The 12,401-nt window shown below is 40.8% G+C and overlaps 1 protein-coding gene across 1 annotated transcript; it reads left to right on the forward strand.

Moving 5' to 3' along the window:
- Positions 1-7,299: 7,299 nt before the first annotated feature.
- Positions 7,300-12,098, forward strand: LOC134672718 (uncharacterized). The gene is made up of 2 exons (XM_063530665.1): positions 7,300-9,132; positions 10,328-12,098. The coding sequence occupies exons 1-2, from the start codon at positions 8,002-8,004 to the stop codon at positions 10,349-10,351; spliced, it is 1,155 nt and encodes a 384-aa protein (XP_063386735.1). The 5' UTR covers positions 7,300-8,001; the 3' UTR covers positions 10,352-12,098.
- The last annotated feature ends 303 nt before the right edge of the window (positions 12,099-12,401 follow it).

Here is a 12,401-nt window from a genome sequence, read left to right on the forward strand (position 1 = left end):
GCTAGAAGATGTTGATGTCAACTTGAGCCAGTCTTCTCCGAGACCACGGGGACAACGCCGTCCTCGAAACGTCGGAGGTAAATCTTAAAACTTAAATACGCGATTAAGTCCCGTTGTGCAGTTTGATCATGTTAGGTGAAGTCATAAAATTAGGAAATCTACAGGAAAGACGCATAACAAAAAAGTTTTTGACCCAATGAGTAATTTCCTTCCTAATCTTCTTGATCAAATGTGTGACTGAATTAATGTTCTAATCGCAGCAAGGCGGCAAAGCGCTATTCACCAGGGACAATGACAGTGACAGCTGTAAAGCTGCAGCAGTAATGCCGCAACAGTAACGCTGCAGTTGTCATCCGAATATAACCTTAATGATCAAAGGTGTGCCGTAATTGGTGGAAGCACTTAAACGCATGCGCGGATAATGTTGATGACATGGACTGTCAGTCACAATGAGGGATTGACGTCATGTTTATTAGGTTATCTTTGTGTCAAATCTACAGAGTTGAGTAACCCTAGCTGTTATTGTGGCTAGGTACTAGAACTGGAAAAATTGGGAGTTATGTCATAGCTTAGCCGGGACAATTGCAACTTCCCATAGTTGCAAAAGCAACTTCATACTCTTAAATACAAGAAGGGAGTCTAGAGTTACAGCTACTTGTATTCATAATACCCTTTCGTCAGTCATGTCTGTCATAAGAGAGCGTTGTTGATATGTAGCTCTAACTAAACTCACTTTTTGTACCTACTTTGAGTAAGTACATAGTTTCATGTGCCCCATAGTTGCAATTGATTTAGCTGACTATGTAATAGTACTGTGACTGTCAATGTCCTAGGCCCCAACGCTGGTTGAAGTTAACTAGCTAATACCAAATTCTTTCATCACATGTAAATATGATCTCTAAAAAAAAAAATCTAATCTACTATTGTTTAATTGTGTTATAATATAAGAAATTAAAAATTAGAACTACCATACTACAGGATAAAATATTATTCTCCAGCCATACTCTGCATAGTTAATTTATAGGTTCTACTGAACAACTTCTATTACGGGACCAATGCCGAATCCATGAAAAAAGAATTTGTCTGTCCCATAGAAATCAGCGGCATAGGGTTGCCAGATCGAAAGGCGCTATTATCGGGAAAAAATATCAATTTTTCGGGATTTTGGGACTTGAGTCGGGAAAAAAATACTTTCAAATTAAAGTAATTTTATTAAAAACAACGATATTTTACATTATTGGCACTACGTTAGCTACGCGCTCGACGCCGGTCGCTCGCTCGCTCGACGACAGTTCGGAACATGAAATTATTATTTTATAACGTGAAGCTGTTTTTCGGGACAATTTTCACTTCGTCGGGAATCGGGAACACGTGCTAAAAATCGGGAGAATCCCGCCAAATCCCGACCATCTGGCAACCCTAGCGGCATCACATCAGCCGGAATGTATGAAACAACCAAATATTTTTCGTGATTTCGGAATTGGTCTGATAGTAAAAGTTGTTCAATTAATAAAATTTCAACCTGCATTCTTTATTTTTAGTGTTCCGTACAAAACTTTGTTTACGGAACACTTATGGGATCACTTCGGTCTTGCAAATCAGTTAAATACGTTTTTCTCAGAGACCGTTTGACATAGATACCTAAAATGTGGAACAGTTATAGCAATTACCACCACTCATATTGTAAATAAGTCAAAACTGCTTATTTCTTATTAAAGGGGGAAATTTAGGGGGTTGAGAGGGGTAGGCTGAAACTTTTTTCATTTGTAAGAATCGTGTGGGGTACCATTAGAAAGCTTGCAAAAAATTGAGTCGATGGACTGATTTTGACTTCATTTTAGACTGCAATAGTTTCGTCAAAAAATGCATTTAAAGTTGCAAGTTTTCATACAAAAATTTTCACCTCTGTCCTGGCGATTTTCGCGAAAACTATAGCTAACAGGCAGCTGACCAGTCAATACCCAACTTAAAGAAGCATGGAGACGGCGGGAAAATTATCAGCTTAACTTTATCTTTATTAGTTTTTCAACTGCAGCTTGACCTTTGGTTGCTTAGGGCTAGCTAACTGATGCTTACACTGGTCAATTCATATTAGGCGAGAAACATCCTTAGTTAAAACTTTGGCATTGAAATTTATGACTTATGTCTTTGACACAAAGTTTAATTCTGCTTGCTTATTTTTGTGGGATATTTAATTTTATCTCAATAGCCTACTATAAGTATGAGAGAGATCTACAAAATACGACCTTATTATATTACGAATAAGTTTCAATTTCGAACGGGCTTTCCAACCAATGGACTAGGCATCTCAAAAATCTGAAAAATTCAAATTAAGAATTCCGTTCTTGACTGTCGTTGTGTTTTTTTTTCCACAATAGGACACATAGAGTTAGTAAGGCGTATAGAGATAATAAAGTCATTTAATATTTATGAACAGCTTTGGCCTCATGTATAGATTTTATTGAGAGTATCTAATTCGTCGAAACAATATACACAATATTCCTTTTCATTAAATACCATTACATTTCTGTATTAATTGTATAATTATAATATCTATTAATTATATTCAGTACTTATATATATTTTTGAACGGGTCGGTGAGCAACAAGATTCAGGGCTATAACCGCGAAAATAGAAGTTCGCAAATTGCGAGCATTTTTCTCTGTCACTCTAATTACGCCTTCATTGGAGTAAAAGAGAAAGATCCCCGCAAATTGCGAATTTCGGTTGTCGCGGTAGCCCCTCAGTCCTGTTACGAGAAAATAATTTTGGAAGACATTAATAGTATATGACAGTTAAATATCATAGTTTTTAGAAACAAAGGTAAAATTGACGAAATATTTAAAGTAAGCCGATCTTGTTTTTTAGCAGTTCTAAATAATATTAAAGTTTATATATATGGCATAGAACTAGAAACAAAATCAAATAAAAAATAATAATGAGTTCTAAATTCAAATTGAAGGAGTATACATTTAAGGTATTATAGGCCAAGCGCGCACCACGATTTTAATTTTTGCGACACGATTTTAGAATCGCGCTGTAATATATCGCAGAAAATTCACTGGGCGCACTGCGATGAAAAAGTCGACGATTTGTTCATTCTCAACATGGATTTCGTACCAGTCGCTTGTCATGAAACGTGTCTTTAATATGCGATTGCTGTATGACTTTGAGCATTTATACGTATAACACAAAGGTGATCCCCGTCTTTCCATAATTAAATGGTCAACATTTGGTTTGGAGAGCGAAATGCCGACTGAGGTCCGGCCGGGGTGCGATTTTATTATCATAGTGCGCGCGGGGCCATACAACTCCGCATGCTGCAATTCACTTTGCGACAATCGCGTCGCGAACAATCGCGGAAAAATGTGACAAATCACAATTTTAAAATCGCTGCGATTTTTTTGTCGCATATGCGCGCACTAACATATAAACACATACGTTGCATTTCTGCGACAAAATTATCGCAGGACAAAAAATCGTGGTGCGCGCTTGGCCTTACTTTAAATTATTATTAAGCATTCGCGAGATGCTCGACTTCGGTATTCAAACACAAAGCAATAGTACAAGAATCTAACTAAATGCAAAGGCCGAAGGAGCGATTCGAAGATCCGAAGCGTCCGACAGACGCGCGCCTCCCGTAACTTTTCCAAGTATTTTTAAGTACAAGTGTCTAAGTCGCAAGATCCAAAGGCTGAAGTCGCATTGGGCCGAAAGCCCGAAGCATCCAGGAGGTCAGTTCTAAACACAGGTAATTAATACAAGTGTCTAAATGCGAAGGCCGGAGGCCGAGCTTCGCGTAGGGCCGAAGGCCCGAAGCCTGCTAGATGTCAGTGGTTAAACATAGAACTGACAGCCTGGACGCTTCGGGCCTTCGGCCTTCGCATTTTGATACTTATACTATTGTTCTGTGTTTAAGTACTAACATCCTGGACGCTTCGGGCCTTCGGCCCTACGCGGTGCTCGGCCTTCGGCTTTCGCATTTAGACACTTGTACTATTGTTCTGTGTTAAAGCACTGACATCCTGGACGCTTCGGGCCTTCGGGCTACGCGGAGGTCGGCCTTTGGCCTTTACATTTAGACACTTGTACTATTGCGATGACATTTTGCTAAAGCTCGGCCTTCGGCCTTCGCACTTAAGACACTTTGTACTATTGTTCTGTGTGTGTAGTTGAATACGGTATCCTAAAAACAGGCAAACGACCTCTGTAAAATGTAACGATGCGAGCAGTACGGCTACCATCCGTTTGGCATTGACATAAACGCTACCGTGGGCGTGAACGTAATTTACTTTCTATGCATCTCGCTCGTACTGACATATTAGTGCGAAAGAGATATACCTACTTATAGGAAGTAAATTACGTTCACGATATCGTTTATGTCAATGCCAAACTGATGGTAGCCGTACGGAACACTAAATGCCTCGAGCTATCTCGGACTTGGCCAAATTATTTATTATTTAAATAAATCTAGACACGCGGCAGCGTGTCAAGCCAAGTTCAAGCAAAGGAACTGGCTAGCCAGCGCCAAGTGTAATATTACACGAACCACTTGGTGCCACTTTTGACCCTTCTATAACTCAAAACATCTTTAACGTAAACACATAAAACTACGTGTGTTTAATTATATCCATAAGTACATCTAGAAGCCCAAATTTCATGAAGCTAGCTCAAACGGTTATAAAGATATGAAGGTCAAAAAGTCGTAAATTTTAAGACTGACTGACATACCTATAGTACCTAAACCTAACCTACTTCCAGAGGACCTAGAAGGATGAAATTTGGAATCCAGCTCAGTTATTGTGTGAAAGCGTAGGAAAAAATCTAAAAATAAAAAAAAGTTATAAAATAGGGGGGGTCCCCATACAAAAAAACCATTTTTTATTGGGACTGACATATAAGTACCTAAACCTAACCTACTTCCAGATGACCTAGAAGGATGAAATTTGGAATCCAGCTCGGTTATTGTGTGTAAGCGTAGGAAAAAATCTAAAAACAAAAAAAAGTCAATAAATAGGGGGGGTCCCCATACAAATTTCTTTTTTATTGTGACTGACATATACTACCTAAACCTTACCTACTTCCAGATGACCTAGAAGGATGAAATTTGGAATCCAGCTCGGTAATTGTGTGTAAGCGTAGGAAAAAATCTAAAAATAAAAAAGTTAAAAAATAGGGGGGTCCCCATACAAAAAACCTGTAATACGCGCTAAACAACCGGCCAACGGTGTGTCGTTGGCGGCGCGCGGCACCACATAATTAATACAAAGAACAGAAGTAAAAAACATGCAGCGGAAACACAAGAAAAAACATTAAATCTCAATACCTGCCTAGTTTTCTGTACAAAAAGTATTGATATCCCATCAAAAACATAAATGTAAAAAAGGAGAGCCAAGTTCAATACAAAAATTATGCTTGGCTGTGGGGTTCGCCGCAAAAAGAATGGAGATCTAAATGAGTGCCAAGTTCTATGCAAAATCCAAATATGTATTTATAGGAACAAAATAACATTATAAACAAGTCTTCTTCTTCTTCCTGGCGTTATCCCGGCATTTGCCACGGCTCATGGGAGCCTGGGGTCCGCTTGACAACTAATCCCATGATTTGACGTAGGCACTAGTTTTTACGAAAGCGACTGCCATCTGACCTTCCAACCCAGAGGGGAAACTAGGCCTTATTGGGATTAGTCCGGTTTCCTCACGATGTTTTCCTTCACCGAAAAGCGACTGGCAAATATCAAATGATATTTCGTACATAAGTTCCGAAAAACTCATTGGTACGAGCCGGGGTTTGAACCCGCGACCTCCGGATTGAAAGTCGCACGCTCTTACCGCTAGACCACCAGCGCTTTTGGATACCTATAACAATTGCTGTTATTTAAAAAAAATGTGAGATCTTAAAGTAGGTTAGATTTGGCTTGGCCAGTTTTTATCAGAATTACAAAATATATATGTTGAATAACTTTATAAAATGACTGATGTAATGAAAACTGGCCAAGTCAAATCTAACCTGCTTTAAGATCTCGCATTTTTTTTAAATAACAGCAATTGTTATAGGTATCCAATAAAGCAAAGAAATAGAGTTTAATACTTGTTTATAATGTTATTTTGTTCCTATAAATACATATTTGGATTTTGCATAGAACTTGGCACTCATTTAGATCTCCATTCTTTTTGCGGCGAACCCCACAGCCAAGCATAATTTTTGTATTGAACTTGGCTCTCCTTTTTTACATTTATGTTTTTGATGGGATACAAGTATAAGTTTACAGCTCTAGATATGCCAAAACACTTATACTCTTAATACATAGTCATAACTATCTCTAGGATCTTTATTTAACTTTACATATGTAGAGATAAAAAAAAGGCCTGAAACTATTCTAATATCTACATAGGTACTCGTAGGATGAGGTTCAAATTCCGTTGGCATCTACAATTCTACATCTACAATGTCCTCGGGCAAAAGGCAGGTTAGCAACATAATGCCTCTTCTGTACCTAATCGGTGGAAGTGCTCAATAGCGCATGCGCGTGTAGCGATGACACGAGCCGCTGTCATTCACAATGAAGGATTGACGTCATTCTGCACAGTTTAGGACAGAGAGATCACTTTTAAAAGTTTTTTGGCAGTCAAGATGTGGCCTGCTGGCGAGTACCATCGCCCACACTGTTAACTGTATATCGGTGGACCTTATGCCTTTTGTAATAATGTCCACCGATGTACAATTAGGAGTGTTTCTGTTTGTTCCATCGTCGACACTTTTTTTATAATTAACCTAACTTTCATTAACTATTAGGTATACCTTACCACGACGAAATTTTCTACCAATTATCAGTAAACATACTCTTGCTGAAAATAAAAGATTCATTTTCTAACCACTGTTTGAGCGTTATATGTATTATTATAAGATTTATGAGTAATTTGCCATCTATAGTGGAAATAGTTTAATTTGAAACCTCAAACAGCTCGACCTACATTTATGTCAATGATACTTTATCTGTGCTTCTCTCTCTTGCAAAAAATGGCCGTACAAGCTAGTTCGCTTTTCCTTTATATAAAACTAATAATTAGTTATAGTGTCGTTTCACTGTATAAATGTATTGAAAAGAAATAATACAATGCGTCTTTTCATAAAATCAAGTTTTATTGCATAATCATCCACCAACGAACCAGATTTTATCCAAATCAAAATTGTGCCGGCCTGGCGGTCGGACATGGTCCTTCGAACCGGATGTTTTTAAAACAAGTGAAAGTTCACCACTAAAAGACTAAAATCATCATGGAAGTCGACTCTTACACCAAATTACAGAAAAATATAGAAGAGAAGATAGATAAAGCCGTATCTAACCTCAAAAAATCGCCCAAGGCCCGGATTACGAGTACATACTTAGAAACAAGGTTAGACCTGTTAGAAGGCTACTGGAAATGTTTCGAGAACAATCATCAAGCTATCGTGTTAGAATCCGAAGATCCCAACAACACCTATTTCACATCTGAGACTTATGACAGGGTCGAAGAGAAATATATCGAATATAAATGTCAGTTAAAAGAGGCCTTGAACAAAATCAAACCACAAGCAAGCTTGCCGGCAATATCCACAGCTCACTCACACAATAATGAAGCCAATGTATCCAGTGCAGTGAAGCTACCAAGAATTATTATCCCAGTGTTCTCCGGCAAGTATGCAGAGTGGCCTACCTTTCATGATTTGTTTGAATCTGTGATCCATAACAACCAAACTTTAGCACCTGTGCAAAAGCTCCATTATTTGAAAGGTTATCTGTCAGGTGAGGCAGAGCAATTAATACGACACACACCCATAACTGATGCAAATTATGAACAATGTTGGACATTATTAAAGAAAAGGTATAGCAATACTCGCTACATCTCATCATGCATACTCAATCGATTAATAAGCCAGAAGACCTTATCCACAGCATCTTGTTATGGTGTCAAACAAATATTGGACACAACAAATGAATGTTTAAGTGCTCTCACCAACATGAATATAGATGTTTCATCCTGGGATCTCATTATTATCCACCTGGTCATACAGAAGCTTGACCAGGAATCCCGGAAACTATGGGAACACAAGATCAGTGACAACTCAGACTCACTACCAACCTTTAGTGAATTTTCAACATTCCTGGAATCCAGATTCAGAGCATTAGAGTTCCTCGATCCAAGTAACAAGAGAGAAACTAAACCAAAAGAAGCGGAGCGACCTAAGGTGTTCAGTGTTACTACAACAGCGTCATCAATATCCTGTCCATGCTGTGCAGAAGCTCACTTGTTGTACCAATGTAAGCGGTTTGGCCAGGACTCAGTACAACAACGACGGGACTTTGTCAAAAATAAGGCGTTGTGCTTCAATTGCTTCGGAGCAAAGCATTCTGCAACACAGTGCAAGCGAGATACTTCGTGTAAGCGCTGCGGTCGTCGCCACCACTCCCTGCTGCATCTGGACAGCGAGCATCCACCTACAGCGCAACCAAGCCGAGTTAGTGAAGGGGATAAGATCCACGGCAAACAGCGTGAAGGTATCCAGGAGAAGCCAGAGCAGAGGGAACCAGTCCCTAGTAACATTGTGGCTCATGCTGCTGAAGGGTCGAGTATGCCCAATAGTGAGGTAATGTTAACTACGGCATTAGTTAAGGTAGAAAATAAGGGAAATTGTCATACACTTAGGGCATTTCTTGACCAGGGTTCTCAAATATCATTTGTGAGTGAGCATACTGTTCAATTACTTCAGTTACACAAGATACCTGCAAATGGTAGTGTTGATCCTTCAGGACTGGGTGGGGAGAAAATCCTATTGTCAACACCAATTAAACACAAGGTTCAATTCAAAATACAATCCACTTGTGGCTCCTTTAGTTGTGTTGTTCAGGCATATGTGGTAAGACAGGTAACTAATCCCATTCCTTCACAGAAAGTTGAGATTCACGATTGGCCAGAGTTGAAGAAATTAAAGATGGCAGATCCAGGATATGACACTCCAGGGCATGTGGACATGTTGCTGGGTGCTGAGGTGTATGGACAGACTCTGATAGAGGGTATGGTACGGAATCCGACGTCCAACCTGACAGCACAAAACACCGCTCTGGGCTGGATCCTGTCAGGAAAAACGCAAGTAAGTAACCATGCTAATAACTTTATAACTGCCCATATTCTGGATAGCTCCATTAATGACACTCTCCGTAAATTCTGGGAAATTGAAACTGATCAGCCTCGCACCTTGTTGTCTAAGGAAGACCAAGCGTGTGAGGAGCATTATGCATCCACTACAACTAGGGACAGTACAGGTCGCTATGTTGTTAGTTTACCATTCCGTGATGAGGATCCGTTATGTCAGTACGGGGATTCACGGAAAGTGGCTTTGAGGAGATTTCTCTCATTGGAGAAAAAGATGAATAGTAATCCACTCCTAAAGCAAGAATATACCAAAGTGATCAATGAATATTTATCACTCAATCACATGGAACTTATCCAAGACCAGCAGGAAGCTGAGAAGCCTGGTTGTGTGTACATGCCTTATCATGCCGTGATTCGCAGCGACAAATCCACAACCAAGTTCCGCATAGTCTTTGACTGCTCGTCTAAAGGCCTCAACGGTAGGTCCTTGAATGATGATCTCTTGGTTGGTCCTCGACTACAACCTGATCTGCGTCATATCATTATGAAATGGCGTATCTATCCAATTTGCTTTGTAGCAGATATTATAAAAATGTACAGACAGGTTAAAGTCGTGGACAAAGACACTGATTTCCAACGCCTGGTGTGGCGAGAGAGTTCTGATGATATTGTAAAGGATTACAGGATGTTACGTGTAACTTTCGGGGTCTCGTCAGCTCCTTATCTTGCAGTCAAAAGTTTACAGCAAGTGGCTAAAGATGATGGTCAAGATTATCCATTGGCTGCAGAAAGGGTGCTGACAGATTTCTATATGGATGACTTAATGAGTGGGTGTGAGACTGAGGATGAAGCTATCCAAATCTATTCTGAGATGGTCAGCTTGCTAAGTAAAGCTGGGTTTGAATTACAAAAATGGGCAAGCAATAGTCAAAAATTAATGGACACAATTAATCCACACCCGGTTACTAGCTCTGATAAAGACATAAAGCTGGATGACATGATTAAAATCCTAGGCTTGTCATGGAAACATCAGACTGATTCATTTCACTACAAGGTTAACTTACCTCCACAGCCAATCCCCGTCACCAAACGGAACATCTTGTCTGACATATCACGTCTCTTTGATCCACTGGGGTGGATTTCTCCAGTTATTATCTGAGCCAAGATATTCATGCAAAAACTGTGGGTTTCAGGTCATTCCTGGGACCAGGAAGTAACTTCCAACTTGCTGACGGAGTGGAACGAGTTTCGGGAGCAGCTGCCAGTTCTCAACAGCTTCATCATGCCAAGATGGATCGGTCTTCGGCAAGATGCAAGTGATATCCAACTACATGGCTACTGTGACGCCTCCAACGACGCTTACGCAGCAGTCGTATACCTTCGGGTAGTGGATCATGAAGGTAATGTCACAGTCCATTTAGTCGCAGCTCGAACGAAGGTCTCGCCAGTCCGCCAGATATCCATACCCCGGCTTGAGCTGTCCGGGGCAGTACTTTTATCCAAACTGCTGGGAGAAGTATCCGCTATTCTATCCATCCTAGTCAGTCGTTGCAGGGCTTGGACAGACTCGACTATAGTCCTAGCTTGGCTTCAAGGCGAGCCGGGCCGCTGGACAACGTTTGTTGCCAACCGCGTCACTGATATTCTATCCATAATTAACCATGATCAGTGGGCGCATGTAGAATCCACCAGCAACCCGGCGGACTGTGCCAGTCGAGGAATGTCACCAGCCGATTTTATCCAATTCGAGTTGTGGGTCCACGGCCCAGTATGGCTACAAGACCCTAACTACCAGCATCCAATATCCGATCCAGTATCCACTGAGCTTGAAGCCAAGCCCATGAAAGTACATGTATGTACTGTTTTATCCACGGATCAGCAATCCGAAGAGTTGAGTGTTTGGACTAAATACTCATCTTTATCCAAGACGGTAAGGGTAGTAGCTTACTGTCTCAGATTTTGTAGAAAACTGAAAGGAGAATCGTTTCCGTCCTATCTGACAGCCAGAGAGCTCGATAATGCCTTAAAGGTAGGTATCAAAGCAAGTCAATCCTCAGCTTTCTCTCGGGAGTTAACTAACTTGAATAATTGTAATCCAATCCCCCGGAGAAGCATTATAGTATCATTGTGTCCCTTTTTGGACGAGGATGGCATTATGAGAACTCGAGGTAGGATAGAGCATAGCGATCATTCTTATAATGTTAAGCATCCTATAATAATGCCCCATGACCATCATTTATCCAAACTGATTGTGAGTGACGCTCACACAAGGACTCTCCACGGAGGTCCCCAACTCACCCTAAATTATGTACGATCCAAGTTTTTAATTATCAATGCCAAGAGCTTGATTAGACACATTTTAAGTAAATGTGTGAGATGCATAAAGTACAAGGCTACCAAAAATCAACCCTTCATGGCTGATTTGCCTAGTACAAGGGTAACTATTGCTCGTCCGTTTCACCGCACCGGGTGCGACTATGCCGGCCCTATAAATATTAGAATATCCAAAGGTAGAGGATGTAAGAGCTATAAAGGTTACATAGCACTATTTGTATGTATGGTAACACGTTGTATCCACCTGGAGGCAGTAAGTTCACTTACCACTGAAGGGTTTCTAGCTGCTTACAGACGGTTCGTCGCGCGTCGGGGTCCTTGTAAGGAAATTTGGAGCGACAACGGCTCAAACTTTGTCGGTGCATCCAAGGAACTGCGAGTCCTCTTCCAGCAGGGCGAGTCTTCTGTCATGAAAGAGGTCGCTGAGGCCTTAGCTAATGAAGGTACTGAATGGCATTTTATTCCACCCCGGGCTCCCAATTTCGGTGGACTTTGGGAGGCGGGTGTCGCCTCTACTAAATACCATTTAAAACGGGTCCTAGATGGTACCACTCTCACGTTTGAAGAGTTATCAACGGTTTTAGTCCAGGCGGAGGCTTGTTTAAACAGTAGACCCATGTACCAGCTACCGTCTAATGAAGTGGACACTAGTCCACTCACCCCGGGACACTTTCTAGTTGGCGAAGCTCTGGTAACCGCTCCAGATCGTAACTATGAAGATTCTCAGATCAGCCCGTTGCATAGATGGCAGCTCACCCAGAAGCTCATGCAGCAGTTCTGGCGAAAATGGTCTCAGGAGTATCTAACAACGCTCTATCAGAGGTACAAATGGACTAAGGTCACCCCGGAGCCACAGGTAGGTGACGTAGTGTTAGTTAAGGAGGATGATCTCCCGCCCTCGAAGTGGTTATACGGGTTAGTACAAGAAAAGCA

The sequence above is a fragment of the Cydia fagiglandana genome, chromosome 17 (assembly GCF_963556715.1).
Source record: "Cydia fagiglandana chromosome 17, ilCydFagi1.1, whole genome shotgun sequence".
Taxonomy (NCBI): Eukaryota; Metazoa; Arthropoda; class Insecta; order Lepidoptera; family Tortricidae; genus Cydia; species Cydia fagiglandana.

What these genes read in the sequence shown, in the direction of transcription:
- LOC134672718 (XM_063530665.1), top strand. Translation starts at nt 8,002, where the DNA reads ATGAATATAGATGTTTCATCCTGGGATCTCATTATTATCCACCTGGTC. An exon ending in TCCTGTCAGGAAAAACGCAA is followed by an intron (nt 9,133 to 10,327) that starts GTAAGTAACCAT and finishes TGTGGGTTTCAG; the next exon opens with GTCATTCCTGGGACCAGGAA.